The following is a 22,267-nucleotide window of genomic DNA, read 5'->3' as shown; positions in this document are numbered from 1 at the left end:
GGCAGGGTGGGCAGGCCCTGGCCCAGGGTGCCCAGAGCAGCTGTGGCTGTCCCTGGATCCCTGGCAGTGTCCCAGGCCAGGCTGGACAGGGCTTGGAGCAGCCTGGGACAGTGGAAAGTCCCTGGCCATGACAGGGGTGGCACTGGATAGGTTTAAGATCCTTCCCAGTGAAACCATCCTGGGATTCTTGGATTCTGTGACACCAGCAGGGTTGCCCACCTGGACAAGAGCAATGAGGAGAAGTGGATGGGGAGCAGCTGACTTGGAAGCCGTTCCTCGGGCAGAAATAGATGATCACAAGCTGGGAGTGAGTCAGCAAGGCCTCGGCACTGCAGGAGAAGGCAGAGAGCTCTGGTGACCTCTTCATTACAACCCCTGGGGAACACACTGCGTTTCCAGGCATTTCAAGAGAAACAAAGTTGGTGGGAGAGAATGAGTTCTGGAAAGTATCAGAGCTGGCAAGTTGTTTAGTCAAGCAGGAGGAAAACAAAATAGACGTATTTTCAGATACGTCGTCTCAGGTGCAGAAAGGAATTTATCTTTATGTTGTGGTTGTCTGGTGGATAAGGGGAAATGTGAAGGTCCTTTTCCTATCACATGTTACAGCTTCCACTACAAACCCCTGAGCCACACTGCTGAACATGCAGTAAATCAACCGGAGGGAAACCTGTTGTTTTTCCACTATGTTTCCTAAACCGGTCTCAGACTGAAATCCAGCAAACCCAACCAATTTACCCAGGGCAAGGGATCTATGGCAGGCAGCAGCTCAGGAAACACAGCCTCCTTTGAGGCTTTATCAGGTTAGGTAGTTTTCATTTCCTTTTTTCCCCAGCTCCCTTCCAAAGCTGACTGTGAAAATTCCAGCTTACTGCTGTTTTAAAATCTCATGTTCAACAGGAATCTCTTTATTTTAATATTAATTAGGTAGGAAATGGTGCAGAATATCACAGCCAGGGCTACTTGTGATGTTTGGGATACATCTCTAAGGGCACATTTTGTTCTAGATCACCTTTAATAAAAAAAATCAGCCACCGTTGATTTTAAGCAACACTTTGTTCTGAAACAAACAGCATACAGGTGGTATCACTTTTCTTAAGGATCCCATTTTATTCTCACTGTGAAATTACCATTTTTATATTTCTAATTAAAAATAACTTCTAGCGAAGTAACAGAGTTGGTAACAACATCTGGATATTAAAGAAAGGTGGGGTTTTGCTGGTGTTTTGGTTGGTTTTGGTTTTGGTTTTTTTGATTCCTTTAAATTTCCTTTTAAATCAAACATCAGACTTTGCCCTCCCAGTTTCCTTCAATCTATTTCCCCCAGATTACCAATCATTCCTATAAAACTAGGAGAAATGGTTTCCAGGTGATTTTTAAAATTTTTTTGCTTTGTCCACCTGCCACAAAAAAAAGAGAAAGTGAAAATGCTGATTTTTTAAAATTTAAAAGTACTCCACAATTACACACTTTGTTAGTATTTAGTGCTGTAATAGAAATTATGATGGCAAAGAGAGCCTTGCTGGTAGGAGGAGCTCTGTGAGCAGTCCTCAACTCGGGCTTTGTGCTGGTCTTTGCTCTCCAAGGAATTTAATTTTGGAAATCAGCTTTACCCCACTTTCTGCAGGCAGATTTCTCTTTTCAGCAGCCAGCACAGACAGTCTGCTGCCTTTCAAAGCAGCTGCTGCTTAAATTCATGGGCTGCGGGCAGAGGTAGTCCATAATATCCCTTTCCTGCTTTTCTGCTGGACAGCTGGTTCAGCACATCCCCTCCAAAATCCACCTCCCCCCGAAGACGCTGCATCACAGCGATTTTGGCCAGGAAGGGGCAATGGCAGGAAACTCGTTATTGCTGCATCCTGCAGCCCTGCCGAGGGGTGAGTTCAGCTCAGTTCGGGCTGCCAAAGGTCTGCTCTGAAAAACAAACCCCTGGCTGCCAGTCCTGCACCTCCAGCTTGCTCGTAAGAGCACGAGGCCTGGCTGATGGGAATTAAGCGACATTTGCAGCTCTCGGCAGTCGCTGAATTCCAATACCTCTCCCTGTACCTGTTCAGCCTCACATTCCAGCGTTTGGGATGTATTCTGAGTGTCCAAACCTGTGCTGTGAAGTCACAGAATGGTTCAAGTTGAAACAAACCTTTAACACCATTTGGTTCTATGTCCCAGGCTGCTCCAAGCCCTGTCCAGCCTGGCCTGGGACACTGCCAGGGATGCAGGGACAGCCACAGCTGCTCTGGGCACCCTGGGCCAGGGCCTGCCCACCCTCCCAGCCAGCAATTCCTGCCCAATATCCCATCTGGGCCTGCCCTCTGGCCCTGGGAAGCCATTGCCTGGCTGCTGGCCCTGCATGCCTTGTCCCCAGTGCCTGGGCAGCTCTCCTGGAGCCCCTGCAGGCCCTGGCAGGGGCTCGCAGGTGTCCCTGGAGCCTTCTCTGGTGCAGCTGAACAGCCCCAGCTGTGCCAGGCTGGCTGCAGAGCAGAGGGGCTCAGCCCTGGCAGCATCTCCGTGGCCTCCTCTGCGCTGGCTCCAGCAGCTCCACGTCCTTGTGCTGTTGGAGCAGGGCTGGGGCAGCTCTGCAGGTGGGCTCTCACCTGAGCCCAGGGCCAGAGGGGCACAATCCCCCCTGCCCTGCTGCCCACGCTGGGGGCTCAGCCCAGGGCATTGAGTCCAGTTGTTAACCCAGCACAGATCCACGTATTCCCACCACTGATCCACATATTCCTGCTGTTCATGGAGCATGTGATTGAGAAGATTGGCTTCAGATAGACCAAAACAGGCTGGATGAAGGAGAAACAGCTGCGGGTTAGCAACCCTGGAAGGCAAATGTGATGTAAACCTTTGTGCTGCAGTGAGAGCTTTTCACAGGGCTTAGTGCGACTTCGCTGGGAATTTGCAGAAGTTTGAGGAAAAACAAAGAAAAAAAAAAGGCACCAAAAAAACCCCAAACCACGCTGAAGTCAACAGTAACTCGCTTTGACATTTGTTCCCGGCACTCCCCACCCCCTGCTTGGAAAACTGCCGGCTCGGCCACGGGGAAACGCGTCCCGTGGGTGGGCAGGGCAAGGCAGGGCAGGGCTGGGGCGGGCCGGGGGCGGCCCCGGGGAAACGGGGCCGGTGCGGAGGCAGCCGAGCCCCAGAGCTGCGCGGACATGGACTGCGGAGTCATCACCTCCAAGACCGTGCTGCTGCTGCTGAGCCTCGCCTTCTGGGTACCGCGGGGCTGTCCCGGGCCGTGGGGGACGGGGTCTGGCAGGGGGACACGCCGCTGCGGGACGTGCCCGCCATCCCGCAGCGAGCCGGGCTTTGAGCCTGGCTGCGTGCTCGTGCTTCTCTGTAGCAACGCCTAATTGCGTGTTTTTAATGAACAAGGAGATTTAGGGGTTTAAGTTTCTAAGGGGGAAAAAAAAAAACAAGGTCAGAGCTTGTTATATTTTTTTTGTTTGTTTGTTTTTCTTCGTGGCGTGTTTTTAATGTACCCGGTTTTTTAGTAGTGTTTTTAGTTAAAGCAGTCTACAGCCGCGGTCTGTGATCGGAGGCAAACGGAGCCGCAGGGCGAGGGCATTGTACCAGGGCTCCGCTCCATGTTTGGGGCGAGGAGACTTTTGGGGAGGAAAACTGCGGAGAACTTTGTTCCAGCTATGTCCTTGGCACAGTTACTGCTTTCCACATCCCTTCCGCGATAATTATTTACAAGCAAGTGAGAAAATGAGGGTGGTTTGTGTACTTTTTGGCTTAATCCGCATTGCTTTGGGGGTGTCAGCGTCGGAGGCTGGTGACAGTGACAGCGGGGCTGGGGGCTCGTGGCTGTTCACAAGAGCTGGGGATTGTTCTGGAAACCCGGCTGGGGCATTCCGCCTGCATGGGGAAGTTTGGAAAACCCCCGCCATCACCATGGACTGCCCTGGGACTTGTGTGCTGCTGTAGGGAGGGGCCGTGTCAGAGCCCAGGTGTGTCGGGCTGTGGGCTGGGGGGTCACAGCTGCTCTGTAGCACCTGGGTGTTTTCCAGACGGGGCTTTTCCAGGGATGCCCCAACCTGCTGGCGACAGCCAGGGCCTGGAGCTGCTCCGGCGAGCTGGGCTCAGCGTGGCAGCACCCCTTGCTCTGGGTGTAGCAGGGGCTCTTCCTGAAGAGAAGAACCAGAGTTTTCCAAACAGACAGGCTACATGGGGAGAGAAAAAATAAGGTAGGAGAGGGAATCCTGCTCGAATTAATCCCTGGGGCCTCGTGGGGTGTGGAGCCGTTTTGTAGAAACATGACTTGCTGCTGGCTCTGGTGGCAAAGCTCGTCCCCTCCGTCCTGTGCCTCCTTTATGAGCCCCAGCAGAGTTTATTGCTGCATGTGCTCCATGTAGCTCCTGAGGCACTGGCACAAATGGAGCTGCGGCCAGGTCGCTGCTGCACACCAGGTGACACGATGTCACCGCGTCTGCTTGGTTTGTGCCGATTTTCTTTTGGTTTTTTTTCGGAGGCTGCCACAGAGAAACATCACAGCATCCCTCTGTTTGTGTGTGGAAAGCCCCTGAGCCTCAGAACAGGTGTACCTCAGGTTAGCGTCATTGCTTGGCTTTTTGAAAATGAAACAACAGCCTTATATCCGCCTAGAAAAGTCTCTGTGCTTTTCCTTCCTTCTGGAGCACTCTCTAGTTGTGACTGGTCGTCTTCTTCCATGGACTGTCAGTAACAATCCTTGTGCACGTCTCTGCCCTCTGAATTTGGGGTGACCCAGAGCAGCCCTTTGGGTTGTTTTTCATCCCAGTAAGAGCAGTGCAGCCCAGTACGAGGGGCATTTAGATGCTGCTGCCACATTATGTGTGGTAATCACATTCCAGAACTGCAGAACCTGGAATTCTGGTTTAGGAGGGTGGAGGTGCAGGGACTGATTCATTTATGCTCCTGTAGAACATTTCCAACAGTCAGGGCTCTGTAAGTACAAGGCTCCAGATGATTGTGAAAACAGGATTTGCAAAGAACATCCGAGCCCTTCTCCAAGGAGTAATTCATGTCCAGACATTGCATGCTGCAGATCTTTCCCAGCTCAGAAGTGATTATGGAAAATAATTCACCACCTGCGTAGTCAGCAGATGGTGCAGATGTGGTTCTTTGACAGAAGTCATTACTTAAGAATATCCTAAAAAGGCAAAAAATCCTCTTTTGGATATCTGATCGTTGTCATGCAGAGTGAAGGAAGTCAGATCTTCCACAATGACAAATCGGGCTTCCTAAATGAGGTGAAAAAACAGCTTTTTTCCTGAGCACCAGGCTCAGCATCCTACGCACAGGTCATTCTGCGGGTGAGGGATCTATGCATAACCCCTCCCAAAAACGTAGTGATTAAAGGTTATAAGGTGACCACAGGTGGTGCTTCGGGCTGTGGGAGCTCTTCCCACCTCCTCTTCTGCTCTTTAGCACCTACCAATTAGGTGCCAGTGAGTGGTTGTTTCGGTAAGTGGGTGCTGGCCTGCTCCAGGCAAAGACTGGGGATGCAGGTTTATCTCATGGGTCCTAAAACAGGGAGAGGAAGGGTCAGAGCAGACCGTGATGTTCTTGGCAATGACTTTTGAGGGGACTTCGCTGGGTGAGATGTGAGTGATGGTGCTCCTTTTGAAGGAGAGAGGTGAAATGCTGGGATTCACTTCCTGGTCCAAGGGAAGAAACTGAGAATGTTAAAACTAGATGGGAAGTTTGGTGCTCCAGTATTTCTGTATAATGTGCAGTAAAGCACACTTTTAACCTCACTTTTAATCTCAAAGCATCCAGCACCTTGCCCCTGCTCACCTTCAGCTTCACTGTCACTAAGCAGGTCTCTGTCTTCAGAGGGGGTTTGGCATCCACTGGTGGTCCTGAGGACTAGGAGCTGGATTTACACCATCCTTGTGGGTCCCCTCCAGTGCCAGATATTCTGATTCATCACCAGAGGGCTGCCTTAGGTGTTCCTGCAGTGAAAATCCTGTTTCCCCAGATTTCCCATTCCGTTCTAAGCAGAGGTGGGCACTTCCCCAGCCTCCTTGCTTTACTTGCCCAACAGCAAGGAGAAGCATAAGGACAAGTTCCTGCTCGGGAGGCTTCAGCAGAACCAGGGGGTTTGAGAGAGCAGCATTTGATCTGCTGGCAACAAGTGCAGCCCCCTGCCATGGGCAGGAACACCTTCCACTAGACCAGGCTGCTCAAGGAATCACTATATTGCTGTGGCTCACTTTAAAGAATTTTTAGTGATTCGGAGGTATAAACTTACCCACAAGAAAAATTCCTGCATGTGTGAATGCTTTAAAATCAACTCATGCCAGTAAGGAGTGCTTTGGGAATGTTTACTCTGAAGCCTCAGTCGGAAATCTGGATACTTTTAATGAGCAATGTATTGGATGCTTTTAATGAACAACATATTGGATACTTTTAATGAACAATGTATTGGATGCTTTTAATGAACAATGTATTGAATTGCAAAGGTTACACTGACGAAGGGAAGGGGAAGGTGGTGGGTTCCTTGGGAGCTGGAACCACGGTAGTTTTTAAGGTCCCTTCCAAGCCCAGCCATTCTATGATTTCTAGCTCATTTCTGAATGGTGAGAGCAGAGCAGCCACATGATGCAGTGGTCACAGGATGGGGTGATCCTTCTGAGTGTGCCTTGAAAGGGTAAAGCTGCTCCTTGTTTGAAATTGTTCTGCCCAAAATCAGGAAGTGGAGCTGACCTGGCTTTCAGGAAAATGGGCTTTGCTGTGTTGCCTGGGGGCCTCGTGGACTAATTTAAAATGAAGGTGCTGGTGCTGTGTGGTCAGCAGAGGGGAGGTGTTGGGACAGTGATGCAGATTCCAAGGAACATCCTCAGCCAGAGGGTCCCTGTGGCTGTGAAGGGACCCCTGGATGACCAGACTGTGTATGCATCCCTAAAGGCACTTCAGTCTCTTTGAAGGTCTCCCAGTGTGCAGGTCACCAGAACCAGAGGCTGACAGGCTAAGAAGGTGAGGGTGATCAGCCTGGAGATGAGGAAGTTGTGTGGAGACCACGTGGAAATCAGCCTTCCAGTGTCTGACAGGGGCTGCAAAGAAGCCAAAGAGGGATTCCTCATCAGGAGCTGTAGTGATGGGAGAATGGCTTCACACTGAAAAGAGGAGAAATTCAGGGTAGATACTGGGAAGGAATTGTTCCTGTGAGGGTGGTGAGGCTACCCAGAGAAGCAGAAGTGTTCCAGACCAGGCTGGACAGGGCTTGGAGCAGCCTGGGACAATGGAAGGAGTCCCTGCCCATGGCAGGGGGTGGAGCTGGGAGAGCTTTACAGGTCCTTCCCACCCAAACCCTTCTGGGATTCTGTGGTTCCATGTTGTGGTAATTACAAGGGCTCAAGAGGTCCCATTTCAGTACCTCTGTAGCAAGATTTAGGATTACCTCTGCTATGATTTAGGTGCACCTTGGTTTAGTTGCAGCACCCGGTGTCTGAGCCTGGAGCAGCTGGTTGAGAAATTGGGGTGGTTCCGAAGGCAAATATTGAACTACAGGGTGTTTTGTGTCCAGACAGCCTGCCCAGATCCAAAACAGCCTGGCACTGGCTGATAAATCGATCCGTGCTCGGCTGAAGTTACACTCCCTGCAAGCTCATGCCCTGCAGTCTGTGTTTATTGGGGAGAATGCGAGTGGAAATGGGGGTTCTGACAAGTGAAAATGGGTTTCCCCCCCTCCTGGTCCTGCTGCCTCTGTGATTGTCATTAACAGCAGCACCCTCGCCCCAAGGCAGAGGTTGAAGCATTAGAAGTCGCAGGGATTGGGGCAGGATTCCTGGCTTTGCACTGCTGTACAGTGTCTCTGTGAGGACGTCCCACCATTTGTGTTTTGTAGGCATGCGCTGGCTTTTAGGGATGGGAAAATAACCTTGGAATCAGGCTTGGGGAACAGAAGGCAGCGTGCTAAAACAACTCTTAAGGCGGACATTTATTTAGTGTAGCTCGAAAACAAGCCCACTACACCCAGAATCACCTCTGAGTGTGTGGTTTTGCAGCACGTCAACTGCAAGAAAATGTTGGTTGAGATTTGGGGATTTTTTCTCCTGAAAGAGAGACATAGGTTTTTCAGAGCATTTTGGCAGCTGCTCATTGTTTTCATTTGAGGAAGAAAAGGAAAAAGCAAGCACTTCCCACACACCCAGCAAGCAGCCCTGAGGTGTGTTTTGAAGGCAGGCTGAAACCTGCCCCCCAGCTGTACATCCCAGCTGAATATTTAGGTGTAACAGACCTTGGTGAGTCTGCTGCGGCTCAGAACAATTGTCTGGGTTCTGTCCCACCTCTGTAGCTCACCTGAGGAAACTGATTTGAAGGTTTTAGTTTGGGGATTATGACTGGCATGGGACTGGCAGGAATTCTCTCCTGGAGCTGTTGGTGCTGCTGGAATCGAGAGCAGCCTGGTAGGAGCTCACAGCTTTGGTGCTTTCTGCACCAATCCAAAGCCAACGTGCTGAGTTCAGTATTTTTTATTATTTTGTAAATCAGTGTTTTCACAACGTGAAGATCTGAGGGAACACAGCAAGTTTGTGTACTAACAGGAGACCCCATCCTGCCTCCAGCCCTGGCTCCAACAGCACAAGGACGTGGAGCTGCTGGAGCCAGCGCAGAGGAGGCCACGGAGATGCTGCCAGGGCTGAGCCCCTCTGCTCTGCAGCCAGCCTGGCACAGCTGGGGCTGTTCAGCTGCACCAGAGAAGGCTCCAGGGACACCTGCGAGCCCCTGCCAGGGCCTGCAGGGGCTCCAGGAGAGCTGCCCAGGCACTGGGGACAAGGCCTGCAGGGCCAGCAGCCAGGCAATGGCTTCCCAGACAGGTGGGATATTGGGAAGGAATTGCTGGCCCTGGCCCAGGGTGCCCAGGCAGCAGCTTTGCTCGCTCCTCTGTGCCTGTCCTTGCCCAGCTGATGCTGTCAGTGCCCAGTGAGCACAAGCTGAAGCACAGGATGGTCCCTCTGAACAGCAGAAACCTTTTCCACAGTGACAAAGCACTGTCACACGCTGTCCTGGGTGAAGCCGGAGAACACAAACGTGGCAGTGCCTGATTTATCATTTAGAGAAATGAATACCGTAAGCAGGGTAGGAAATGGAGCTGAAGCCAGGAGGTCCCTTCCAGCTGGCAGAGTTCTAAATCCAGGATGGAAAGGGGAGAGAAAGTTGTGCACGTGGGATGGGAGGTGCTGAGTTGGGGTCACTCTCATTGCTGGGAGAAACCAGCTTTGCCTGGGGCCAAGGGAGACCCTCAGTTCTGGGAGGAGGCTGGTCCATGTGGGCCAAGGGAAGTTTTAAACTGGTTAAAATGAGGATAAAGTGAGAAAAGCTTTCTCAAAAAATGCTCAGTGTCTTTCTTTTCCTCTAGAATCCTTAGAAAACCTCTTGCCTCCCTGAAAATGGAGTAGTGCAGCAGCCAGGGAGGACTTGAAACTGTGGCAGTGAATGGGAAGAATAAATCTTGTAGTACAATAAATCAGCAAGGGAGCCAGACAGTGATTCCCTTTGCCGTGCAAGCTGGCTGTTGGGTAATAAAATACATTTATTTATGGAGGAAATGTGCAAAATACTTCGAGCAGAAGATTTACCTGTCAAAGTAAATCAAAACCAATTCTTGTACACAGAAAAAAAAAAGCCAAAAAACAAAGAGTGGAGTGTCTTCTGTGTTAAGGAGAGGATGGGCAGCTGTAACTGAGGCCAGTGTTGCTGGGGGCTGATTCTGGATATGACAGACAATGGGGGCAGCAGAGTAGTGATAATTGTAATTGGCAAAGTAATAATTGAAGAGTAATTGAAGTAATAATTTGCATCTGGCTATGCAAAGATACTGGTGAAAAAAGTGGGATTTGAGCCTTAAAATTAACTCAGGCAGCTCTGTGAGCTGTCTAATGATGAGTTAGGTGGCAGTGGTTCAGAAGGGGTTTGTGGGGATATTCCTAGTACTTCCAGTTTGTTTTTGCAGTAGTTTGCTGTAGAAGACAGCCTCTCTTGCTGTGTCATGAAAAAATGGTATTATTTCTCTACCTGTCTTTGCCCATGAAAGTTAATGATACAGGGAAAATCCAGACAGCCTGAGTTTTGTGCTGTGGTGGATGTTAGAGCTGGCTCTGGGAAAAAGTCCCATTGGACAAAGGAGAAATGCCTGTAAGTCTCGTAGCCTCAATTTTTTACTGTATGGAGGCTGCATCTTGCTGGACACATGGCGTGAATTTGGAATTCACCCTGTTCTTAGGCTTCCCCTTTTAACACTACAGCTTTGTTACTCTGTATTTTTAATTTTCCAGCCTTTTCAAAATAAAGTCTTACACCAGTTTGCAGTAACAGATCGAGTCATAGAAGCAAGACTCTGAAATGGGAGGATGATGGGAGAAGCCTTTCAAAAAGTAGCCCGAATCCTCCGAGCAGCCTTTTAACATCATAGCTGGTAGTTTGGCTCCTTTTTGCTGTACCTTATCTGGGTTTGGCAGGGGACAAAGAAGCCTGTGCTGATAACTGTGAACGAACACTAACCTCTGTTCTCAGCCATCACGTAAGGTTGGCTTGTGAAAACAGAGAAGTGAAGGTTGGAAAAGCACCGGTTCTGCCTCACTGATAGAAAAAGAAAGATATATATATATATATAGAACATTTGCATGTATTTCAGAGCAGTGATATAGAGGAAGCTTCAAGCAGCCCCTTCTATGTCTGTGATTAAGTGGCATGAAGTATTTGCATGGCTATAAGCCTCCTGAACAATGTAGGGACTTTTGGTCGTCAGCATATAATAACAGTGGCTTGTTGCATTTTAAAAAATACATAAAGTTAGTGTTTTCCAGCAGCTGTCCTGTTCTGCATCAGTGAGGCAGTCCAGGGTTCTGTTTCATGGGGCAGGAGTGAATATTCACAGCGCTCTGTGTGTGTTGAGTGACTGAGAGTCCCCCCGTGTTGTGTTTGTCCCCTGTGCACCCGCTTCCCTGGCTCAGCTGAGCCCAGGCCCTGCCCAAACCTCAGCCTGGGAAAATCTGCTGACTGTCACAGCTTGGCTTTCTTCTCACTCAGCCCCGAGGAGTTCACTTTTTTCACGCTCAAATAGTTTTTCTGCTTTCTGTCAAGGGTGTGGGATGTGAAAAATCGAGTGATTCCGGCGCCAGGTCCTTGAAGGGTGCGAGCCGTGGGGGTGAGGCAGCAGAGGCTGCTGCAGCTCTGTTGCCCAGCTGTGAAAAGGGGTTTTCTTGCAAAGTTTCCTCTCGCCTCATCTCGTCATCTTGTCTTAAGGAAGTCACCAGCGCTGTAAAGAAACAGCAGCAGTTTCCTGGAGGCTGGTGAGCCAGCAGGGGCTGCGTGGGCAGGCTCAGGGGTGGGTGCTGTGTGGCTGTGGGTGGCCCAGGGGAGGTGCTTCTGCCGTGCCCACCTTGAGTCACCCTGGGCTGCCCGAGCCGGGGTTTGTGCCCACATTGTGTGAGCCTGCTGGGCGCTGGCTGCTAGCACGCTGACAAGCAGGACGGCGACAAAAAGTGTGGCAAAAAGTGTATTTCTTGGCATGATCCTTGTGCGTCATTGCGTGTCATTTTAGATGGGTTCGAGGAGGTGGTTGACTAATCGTGGAAAAGGAGGAATTTGTTCTATTCCTAGCTGTTATGAACAAGTTCACAAGTTGATACAATTAGAGCTGTTGAATGTTAATTCGAAATTGTAACCAATTGTTATGAACAAGTTCTCAAAACTAATTGCTCAAACTGGCCTTTGTGTTTGTGGGATTGTTTATTTCTCGAGACCCAATAGAAACCTAATCAGACATACTTTGGGATCCATCTTTTGCAATGCAAAGGATGACTTGTACTTCTAGAGAAGTACACCTTAGTACACCTTCATCTTACATCTAGGAATGGGCTGTAGGTTTTGTGAGGTCAGAGTGAAAAAATCCCTCCGCCAGATTTTGGATTTGCCCTAAATTCTGGAAAGGCTTAAGGGAAGAGTCCTGATTTAAGTTCTGAAGTATTTTTCATCTTTGCTTTCAAAACCTGTCTCTGGGACTCACCTGCAAAAATCAGGGAAGAGGTCATTAGCTGTGATGCCTTCTATTCCTAAGTGACCCTGCTCTTCAAGGCTTCAGGATTCTTCACACTGAATTAAAAATCACAGGTGAAGTTGTGGCAGTATCTGTGGGGAAAAAGGTCATCTTCCTTTAAGTCTTTTCCCAAAGACTTCTGGTTTTGCCTCGTCACACTTCCTTTTTCTGCTTGGAAGCAGAAGTTTGGAAACTTTAGTAAAATTCTTGCTGGTTGTGCTTTATCTCTGACCAGAAACAAGGCAATCCTGAGTATATGCAATAAAACCTACTGTGAAAGTGCTTTATATTTGAGGTCCTTCAACTTAACACTAGACCTGCTTTTGTCTTGCAGTCATGGAACTCTGCTGGTCGTGGCTTTAGAGCCTTTTGTGAATTGGCTTTATATTTTTTTTTTTTTCTTTATTTGTGGCAGCCTTTTACTTGCAGCAAGGTCTTTCTCAGCTCCCCACAGCTAGGGAGCTTTGTTCTTTAGCATGTCCTGTGCTGCTCCCTTTGCACTGCCTGTTGAGCACACTGGAAACGGATGGAAAAAGAAGTATGGATGAAAAATGAAGAATGTTTCTCCCCCATGGTGGAGAGGGACTTTGGAAAAGACACTAGAGTGACAGGATAAGGGGGAAAGGCTTCCCACTGCCAGAGGGTGGAGTGAGATGGGATATTGGGAAGGAATCATTCCCTGTGGTGGTGGTGGTGGTGGTGAGGGCCTGGCACAACTTTGCTTGCCCCTCTGTGACTGTCCTTGCCCAGATGATGCAGTTTCAGAGCAGAGAGCAGGACAGACACATGCATGCAGCCTTCCAGGTCAGAAATAAAGGATACACTTTTTGAGTCATGCACCTTCATTCCTTTTGTGCAACTGGAGGCAAAGGAGGATGGAGGTGACGAGTCCCCACCTCCACCTTTACTGTGGCAGCAGCTCTCTGGCCACAGAGAGAAACAGAATTTTCCAGAACGGTGCCTGGGAAAGGCTGTGAGAAGATCAGAGAAAAGAATCAGAAACAATTCTTGTCTCCACTTGCTGCGCCTGTTGTTGTGCACATGTGGAATGTGTTATGGAGATTTGTTTACCAAAGGGTGGTTTCTTAATTAGCCAATGGTGATGGTGTTTGGATTGGAGGACCAATCAATTCCACCTGTAGCAAACTAGTGTATAAAAAAGCAATGGGTTTCTTAATAAATTTCTTAAATTATCAGCCTTCTGTGAATACATGGAGTCTGTGTGGATTATTATCTGGCCAGGGGCCTGTTGCTGTGACACTTCACTGCTGCTGCCATTCCAAGGACTTTTCCTGTCCCACTTTCAGTTCAGGATCAGAGTGCTGGGGGAGGAGGTGAGGCTGCTCCTCCTTAACTCCTCGCTCCTGTGGTGAAGTGAGAAGGCAGTGGTGCTCTTTGAGATAAAGTGGTCTCATCTTTTCCCTGCATCCCTAAAAAGGGGGGACAGGAAAAAGCCACTGCCACCCTACACCTGTAGACAGGGAAATGGGAGAAAGATTTCCCTCAAAGAGAGGAAAAATGAAAGGAAGCTTTAGCAACCACTTCAATCATTAGCATATCTGAAAACCCAGAGCATGTGGAGAAGAAAAACAAACAACCTGTTGAGAATTGGTGATCCTTTTCCTGGTATCCCACTTTGCAGAGGACCTGCTGTATCTGAGCCCCAGTGCAGCAGGGCCTTGCAGGTCCTGTACTCAGTGTCTGGCTTCATCACTTGGTGCACCTGACCCCAGTAATTCTGGGGTACAGACAGCATCCAGGAATGCAGGATTATGGGATGGCAGCTGTCTGAAACAAAGGATGTTCCTGCACTTGGAGGTAATTGAAGGGCAGGCAGCAGACCTGGCTGGAGGGGAAAGAGCCAAACAAGGTAAAGGAATTAGCAAGTCCTAGCTCCAGCATGAGGAGCGTTTGATTAATTAAAATGTACAGTGCTGGGGAGGTAACAAACTGCTCCAAGGCTGCCTGATGAAATCCTGCTGTGACCTGTTGAGAACAAGCTGGCTGGTTTCCCTCAAGTTTCCAGAATGTGAATATGGAGAGTGCTGCATTTTCCTTGTGCTGCAGGATTACAGAGGGTGGATGAACCATCCTGACTCTGAGAGGATTTTTTAGTGCCATCAGTAAGGGCATGGCTCAGTGTTTTGTGGTTGTTCCCAGGGCTATACCCAGTCCAGTGGGTAAAAGTCTTTGGTCTGCAGGGCAGCTGCCACTGGTGCACTCTACCTTGGCCTCAATCAGCAAAACATCCTTCTGGGAGAGAGATTATTTTAGAGGTTGCAGAAATCTGTTTCCTCCAGGAAAAGGAGGGACTCTTTTGCCGAGACTAAGTACATTTGTGCCTGCCTTAGTGGTTAATGAGAATGCAAAGGACGAGTTTTTCTGAAAAACAAAACAAAACAACCCCCCCCCAAAAAAAAAAACAAACAAAAAAAAAACCAAACACCAAAACCAAAAACAAACCCCCAAAAAAACAAGTTGTGGTGATCTGATTCCTGCTCATATAGCCTTGGGTGGGAAGTAGTGTGAGCTTGGCATTCTGCAAAGACACTGATGCAGGTCTACAGACACCAGCCTTTCATCTCAGCTCCCATGGTGCCTTATTAGCAAGGTGATACAGTGAATTTTGTCTTCTCTGTATTCAAATTTGAATGCCTAGATTAGGTAAGAGTTCCAGATCCAGCGTTTTTTACACCTAGCTCTTAGCACACTGTAGCCATTATTTCTAAAATCTGTATTAGAGAAACAATCCATGATTGGTCTCCAGGTCGGAGGCTTAATGAATAGCTGCTAATCGCTTTTCCTTACCGCATTTCAGGCGGCAGCCGCAGGCCTCAGCTATGTTGGGGCGTACGTCATCAACACCTACAAGAGCTACGACAACTTTCTGCAGGACAAGTACGCCCTGCTGCCCGCCGCGATCATCATTTGCGTGGCCGTGGTGATGTTCGTCATCGGGCTCATCGGCTGCTGCGCCACCTTCCGCGAGTCCCGCGTCGGCCTGGGGCTGGTGAGTGTCACCGCGGTGCCACCCGCGGGTGTCGCCTGTCCCCCGGCTGGACCTCGGGAGGTGGACAAAGGGAAAAGGTCGTGGTGGTCCGCGCTGCTGAAGCACTGCTTGTTTGTGCAGTGAGCTAAAGCCGGGATGCTCTGATCCGCCTCAGCTGGCTCAGGGAAGATGAGTGCGGGAGCAGCAAGTTTTGAGGAGTGAGGTGGTGAAGGGGCAGGAGGAAATCTGCTTTGCTAAGCAAGCAAACCAGATCTGTATCCGATTCTCTGCTGACTTTACTCCTCGTGCCTTGACTGCTCACAGAATTACTTTTAAAAATCCAGAAGGGTTCACTCAGAGTAGCTTCATGCCCCGGGTCATGCTCTGAAGGCAATGTGAGCCCAACAAGCAGCGCACAATGTACCTGACTCAGCTGCTGGTGTATCTGTGCGCTCTCCCCTTTGCAATCCACCTTGTGAAGTGTTCCACAGGCTGGACACACAGGTCGTGCCCTGGCAGTGCTCAGGATCAGGCACAGAGCCTGTGGAGCTGCAGTCATCGTGCCAGCCACGCACAGCAATCCCCAAAGTTTGGGTTGGACTGGACCTTAAAGCTCGTCCAGTTCCACCCCCTTTTCCATGGGCAGGGACAGCTTCCACTAGACCAGCCAATACAACCAGGCTGCTCCAAACCCTATCCAACCTGGCCTTGAACAATTTCAGGGGTGAGGCAGCTACAGCTTCTTCTGTTCTAAATTATCTTCTGGGAACTATTTTGATTGGAGAGGCAATAAGAGATAACGATCACTTACTGCTGTAAATTAATGTGAAGTGTATTGTGCAGTTGAATTCAAGTGCTGTGGGATTTTCTCTTACTGTCTTTTTTTTTTTTTGTTTTCAGTTCTTGGCCATTATCCTGGTTATCTTCATTGCTGAAGTGTCGGCTTTTGTCTTGGGATTTGTTTACAGGGAAAAGGTAAATTAAGAATTTTTAGCATCTCTGACCCAACATAAAAGTAAAGAACAGATCTCACATTGTTTGATTATTCTGATTTATATGTTTGGTTTTTTTTAACTTCATCCCCTGTCTTGCCACCTGCAGAGCAAATGGGAATGGGGATGTCTTTGCTGGGAACACAGTGAATATATAAAGTACCTGGCAGATATCACAACAGTCACTGAGTTGGATTAAACAGTTGTTGATGCTCCCAAAGGAGAGCTTTTCCATCAAGGGTGGCAAGCTTCTACCCAGCAACGTGATTCTGGCTAAGTGCCACCTGAATTTTGTCTAAAACATTGTTTGATTTTTCTTACTTCTTATTTTCCCCCTGACTTATTTGGGATACAGATCCTTTGCAGTTTCCTCCAGATAAAATGTTCAGCTCTCACATTGAAACCATCTGCATTGTTTTTCTCTGTCTAAACAGGTAAAAACTGATGTGCAAGGTACAATGCGCTCCGTCTTTGAGAAGTATGATGGCAAAAACGCAGAGTCTACAGTGGTAGATTACTTGCAAGAACAGGTAAGAAAATATTTAGGCGTTGCTTGGAAAAGAACAGTTGGGTCCTAAACAAGGAATTTAGGCTGGGAAAGGAGGGGAGAGGAGGAGTGGGGCAGTATCCTGGAACCTGGCTCTGTGTTCTCCAAGTTCTCCAAGGCAGGCAGCTGAAGGTGCTCCTCGCTTTGCAGCATTCACATTTATGAACATATATTAATATATATATAATGTAACTAGTAATACATATATATAATGTCATGTAATAGTAACTGCTGTGTCACTGTCCTGTGTTTGGTAGCTTCACTGCTGCGGGGTGAAGAACTACAGCGACTGGACAACCACCCAGTGGTTTAATTCCACTGGGAACAACAGTGTTCCTCAGAGCTGCTGCCAGCAAGAGGCCAAGAACTGCACCGGGCACCTGGATCAGCCACAGCAACTCAACACACGGGTGAGGATGAGGGGCTCGGTGTCACAGCTGGGCCACGTTCATTTTGAGACAGGTGGAACCGTGGAGGGAAGCACGCCAGGCAGAGTTTAGGGATATAGCTGTAGTTGTTTAAACAGATCTGGGGCAGGGAAACTGACTCATCTGGGATTGATCACACTGAATCTGGAGGATGACAGGGCTCTGAGGGCTGAGCCCCTCTGCTCTGCAGCCAGCCTGGCACAGCTGGGGCTGTTCAGCTGCACCAGAGAAGGCTCCAGGGACACCTGCGAGCCCCTGCCAGGGCCTGCAGGGGCTCCAGGAAAGCTGCCCAGGCACTGGGGACAAGGCATGCAGGGCCAGCAGCCAGGCAATGGCTTCCCAGGGCCAGAGGGCAGGCCCAGATGGGATATTGGGCAGGAATTGCTGGCTGGGAGGGTGGGCAGGCCCTGGCCCAGGGTGCCCAGAGCAGCTGGGGCTGCCCCTGCATCCCTGGCAGTGTCCCAGGCCAGGCTGGACAGGGCTTGGAGCAGCCTGGGACAGTGGAAGGTGTCCCTGCCCATGGCAGGGGGTGGGACTGGATGAGCTTCAAAGTCCCCTCCAACCCAAACCATTCTGTGATTCCAAACTCCATACCAAGTTCTCCAGTCTGGAGCATAAAGCCCTAAGCTGACTTTTATAGATACCATTGATGGCCTTCCAGCTCTGAGTTTTGGGCTCTTGTTTAAAGGACCTGAGCTAGAGGAAATTCAGATGCAGCAAATGTCAGTACGTTGCAGTTTGTCAGTGCCTCCCCTCATGCAGGAGGAAATAAGCCATCAGGTCTGGAAGACAAGAATGGAGTTCCTCAGACCATAGACAGGCCTTACCAGGCCCTGCTTCCTTGGGAGAGCTGGGGGGGAAATAATAAAAACTTCCAGCTGGATGAACAACTTTTAACATGTTTTTACCTCTCTCTTTCATGGCAGGGCTGTGCACAGGAGCTGGAGTCTGGGCTGCAGAGCGTTATCAGCTATGCCATGCTTGTAATCCTGGGGTTTGCCATCGTAAAGGTAAACACTTCTGTCTGTTCCCTCATGGAACATAGTACTGTTTGCCCTTGGATCTCAGGTGGTTTTCATCTTCACTGTCCTGACAGCCTACAGCTTTCTTCTGCCTCTGGAGAAGACTCAGTCCTCTGTTCCTCACTTGTGTTTTTCCCACTGTCTCTGTTTCATCTGCCTCACAGTGATGGGAGTGATTCAAAAGATAGTAGGGGATTTAGGATGGAAATTCAGTGTGGAATCTATTTTATCATAGTCACAGAATCCCAGAATGGTTTGGGTGTTAAGGGACTTTAAATCCCATCTTATCCCACCCCATGCCATGGGCAGGGACACCTTCCACTGTCCCAGGCTGCTCCAAGCCCTGTCCAGCCTGGCCTGGGACACTGCCAGGGATGCAGGGACAGCCACAGCTGCTCTGGGCACCCTGGGCCAGGGCCTGCCCACCCTCCCAGCCAGCAATTCCTGCCCAATATCCCATCTGGGCCTGCCCTCTGGCCCTGGGAAGCCACTGCCTGGGTCAGTCCTTGTCCAAAGGTGTGCTTAAATAGTGTGGAGAACTCATTTTATGCCCAAACAATCCTATCCTTTCGATGAAATTTCCTCCATGGCAAGATAACTAGTAATTAATGTGAATGTATTAATTAATGTTACAAAGCAGAGAGGAAACACTCCAGCCAGAGCTGTTACAGGGAGTTGGTATGCAAAAATAACACTTTATGCAGATGTATTTTTAAATGAGTTTTTTTTCCATATGATGAAGTCATCCGCTGTGTAGGTGTTTAGCCTGACAACTGAGACAGAAACACAGCAGGACTAAGTCCCTTGTGCACTCCATCTTTTCCAGTTCTTCGGCATGCTGAGCGTCTGCGTGCTCACTTGCAAGAAAGAAGAGAGTGGGTATCAGCCTCTTTACTCAGGGGTGTTTGCTTAATAAACTGAGAAGAACAACCTTGCTTCCCGATGATGAAACTGACTCGTGATCATACCACAGCTTTCTGAAACGTTGTGCTAAGTTTGGACCTGTGACTACAGGTGGCACTGGGTGGTGTAGTGGGCTCCAGAGAGAAACTTTCTTCTGACCTTCTTTCCTCTGCCCCAAAAACACGCAGCAGAAACTTTATCCTTTAATCAATAAACTGGTGGAGACCTCAGGAGGGGTTTCAGTTGCCTGTACAAACCACAGATCAAACCCATGATGTGGTTTAAAAAACAAAAGAAACTTGTGAATGCCAAGTTTAAATACCCTTCATAGGCATGGGGATCTGTAGTATTTTTTCTGTATGTGATTGTGCAGTTTCAGGTTTTTCCCCTTTCTTATGTCACATGTTGTAATTCTGTTTACTGCAGAGGTTGCTAGTGCAAGACAACCCCACGCTTGAAGTCTAAAACAAGCATTTGTGTGGTTGTTCGGAGCAGCTAGCAAACATGTAAAACCCCAGGTTTTGAGCTTTTGGGCTCAGAACTCTCTCTTTGGTTTATTTTTAATCTCTTAATTATTGAGATTAAAAATTCCTTATGAAGCAGGCTTTTGAACATTTTCTTCCTCCTTTTTCTATGGTTTGCCTGGAGGAATTAGTGCCACATTTTCACCCTGACCATGCTTCCCTGCTACAATATTAAAAAGATACGTTCTTGTACTAGGCAATTTCAGTAATATGCCGTAGCTCTGCTTTTTGTACATTTCTGTTCTCATTAATTCTGTTGGACACAGATTGGATTGTATCCCTGCTTTAACACAGTCCTTCTTTAACTCGTTTGTATGTTAATCTGTTTATAAGCTCTTCAGAATTTTGGGGATAGAGAACAGAGGGAACTGTGAGCTTTTATATATCAGGAAATTGTGGAAAAGCAGATTCTTTCCTTGGAGAGATAAGCAGCCTGCCCTTAATAAAATAAACCTTTATATTTGTGGCTAATAAGACAAAAAATTAGTTTGGGTTCACTGTAAACTATTTCATTATCTCCATCCCTACCAAAAGAGAAAAAAAAGCAGCGATGGGTGACAATATCCTACAGGAGACACACCAGCACGAGCATGTATATGTCGAAAACGGAGTTTTTATTGAGGGCTTTGTCTTCTGTTAAATGCTGAAATAAACTGAATTTATACAACCAAGTAATAAATGGTGCGGCGGTTGGGGGTGGATGATGCTGTCACAATTCCCGGGAGGGAGTAAAGTCCTCAGGGGCGGAACCGGAGCGGAGGCTGAGGGCGCTGCCTCAGAGAGAGCTGAGGGCGCTGCCTCAGAGAGATCCCGCCCGGCTCCCCGCAGCAATTCCTCCTTCCGCCCTTCCTTCCCGCTCCCCTCAGCGGTCCTGCCTTCCCTTCCCGCTGCGTTCGGCGATCCCGGCTCCTTCTCACCCGGCTCCGCTCAGCAATTCCGCCTTTCGTTCCCGCTCCCCTCAGCGATCCCGCCTCTCAGCGATCCGGCCTCCCTCAGGGATCCCGCTTTCCCTTCCCGCCTGGTTCCCTGACAGATTCCCCTCAGAAATCCCGCCTTCTTTGCCGCTCTCCTCAGCAATTCCGGCTCCTTCTCACCCTGCCCGCCCAGCGATCCCGCCTGCCTTCGTGCCCGGCTCTCTTCAGCGACCCGGCCTCCCTCAGGGATCCGCTTTCCTTTCCCGCCCGGCTCCCTGATCCCCTCAGCAATCCCGCCTTTCGCCTTTCCTTCCCGTTCCCCTCAGCAATCCCGCCTTCTTTGCCGTTCCCCTCAGCCATGCCGCCTCCCCTCGCGCTCGGCTGTCCTCAGCGACCCGGTCTCCCTCGCCGCCTCCCTCAGGGATCCCGCTTTCCCTTTCCGCCCCGTTCCCTGACCGCTCCCCTCAGCAATCCCGCCTTCCTCCTCGCCCGGCTCTACTCAGCGATCCCGCCTTCCGCCCTTCCTTGCCGCTCTCCTCAGGGATCCCGTCCCCGCTCCTGGCCTTCCTGCCCTGCTTCCCTCAGCAGTCCGCCACCTTCCTTCCCTTCCCTTCCCTTCCCTTCCCTTCCCTTCCCTTCCCTTCCCTTCCCTTCCCTTCCCTTCCCTTCCCTTCCCTTCCCTTCCCTTCCCTTCCCTTCCCTTCCCTTCCCTTCCCTTCCCTTCCCTCTCGTCTCCTCCCACGCTGTCCTTCATGACCTTTCAGGTTTTTTTCTCGCCTTTTGTAAACGTAACCTATGTGAAATTACTTGTACGAGAGGAGTTTGCCTAGTGAAGGAAAGAGCCTGTTTCAAGCCGTTTAAGATTACATCACCCAAATAAATGTGCATTAGGTCGGCAGAGAATATGCAGCGAGCAGGCGTGTTCATGTGAATTTCGCTGTATGACAGATGGAACATTTTACCCCTTGGCAAGCTGATTAGTGGGAACGTCCTCCTCGCACGCTGCACTGAATAAATAATGTCTTGTTTCTAAGGCGAACTCTGTGTCGGTGTTCACAGAGCTCCTAATATCAACAACACCCTCCACACTCCCACTCCCCTCAGAGCTCCCGCCTCACGCCCTTCCTCCTAGTCCCTCCAGACTCACAGAATTACACTCAAAGGAAAAGGCCTCCAAGATCGTGCCCAACCTACGACTGATCCCCTTTTGTCACCCAGCCCACAGCACTGAGTGCCATGTGTTATAAATAAGAAGCTTGACTAGGCCAATATTCAAGCAGCAATCAATTTATTAATTAATGTGGTAAAGTATGAGTAAAACAGCACTGGGTACAGCGGGGGAAGTTTTCCCTCCAACTGCACACCAATGGTTGGGGTGTACAGATATTTATAGGGGTACACATAAGCTTTTCTTCAGCAGTTTCTATTCCCAATTTTTACGTCACAATTCTATACACTACTGTGAGTTAGTTTTTCTCAGGATGTACCCCAGAAAGGAGTATTCCCAGATGGTGGGGTCCGACTTCCGAAAGAAGAAAGAGGTCTCCCAGCTGGTGCGGTCCAGACTCCAGATGTGGGCCCACCTTTTAACTGCAAAGACTATAAATCTCATAGCAGTGATGTCCAGCTTCCCTTGGTTGAAGCTACCAATCCTTGGGTTGATGTTCATCTTCCTTTCTCAAGCTGCTTTTTACTGTTTTGCTAAGGTTTGAGATAAGCATGTTTCCTTTACATATATTCTAAACTTATATTTTCAAAGCTCCTTACTACAAGCAATGTTCTAAAATTCTACTTCAAGAGGTTATTATTGCAAAACTGTTTAATGCTTAGCTATGTGCAAAAAGTTCCTGTCCAGCAGCAACATCCTTAAAGCTTTAATGCAGATGCTATAAAATTAATTGCAAACAAAGGATAAGTTCAAAGGTTCTT

At 49.1% G+C, this 22,267-nt stretch overlaps 1 protein-coding gene across 1 annotated transcript; it reads left to right on the top strand.

The window, feature by feature from the left end:
* Positions 1 to 3,070: 3,070 nt before the first annotated feature.
* On the top strand, positions 3,071 to 20,099 carry LOC119695884 (tetraspanin-36-like). Its single transcript, XM_038125106.1, has 7 exons — positions 3,071 to 3,206; positions 14,838 to 15,029; positions 15,909 to 15,983; positions 16,435 to 16,530; positions 16,805 to 16,957; positions 17,902 to 17,985; positions 18,824 to 20,099. The coding sequence occupies exons 1-7, from the start codon at positions 3,147 to 3,149 to the stop codon at positions 18,908 to 18,910; spliced, it is 747 nt and encodes a 248-aa protein (XP_037981034.1). The 5' UTR covers positions 3,071 to 3,146; the 3' UTR covers positions 18,911 to 20,099.
* The last annotated feature ends 2,168 nt before the right edge of the window (positions 20,100 to 22,267 follow it).

The sequence above is a fragment of the Motacilla alba genome, chromosome Z (genome assembly GCF_015832195.1).
Source record: "Motacilla alba alba isolate MOTALB_02 chromosome Z, Motacilla_alba_V1.0_pri, whole genome shotgun sequence".
In the NCBI taxonomy this organism is placed as follows: Eukaryota; Metazoa; Chordata; class Aves; order Passeriformes; family Motacillidae; genus Motacilla; species Motacilla alba.
Note: the sequence above shows the minus strand (reverse complement) of the source record. Positions and strands in the feature narration are given on the sequence as shown.

Excerpts from the sequence above, each read along its gene's own strand:
- LOC119695884 (XM_038125106.1), top strand. The coding sequence starts at position 3,147 with ATGGACTGCGGAGTCATCACCTCCAAGACCGTGCTGCTGCTGCTGAGC. Across the intron at positions 3,207-14,837 it reads TGCTGAGCCTCGCCTTCTGG|GCGGCAGCCGCAGGCCTCAG; the intron begins GTACCGCGGGGC and ends ACCGCATTTCAG. Across the intron at positions 17,986-18,823 it reads TGGGGTTTGCCATCGTAAAG|TTCTTCGGCATGCTGAGCGT; the intron begins GTAAACACTTCT and ends CATCTTTTCCAG.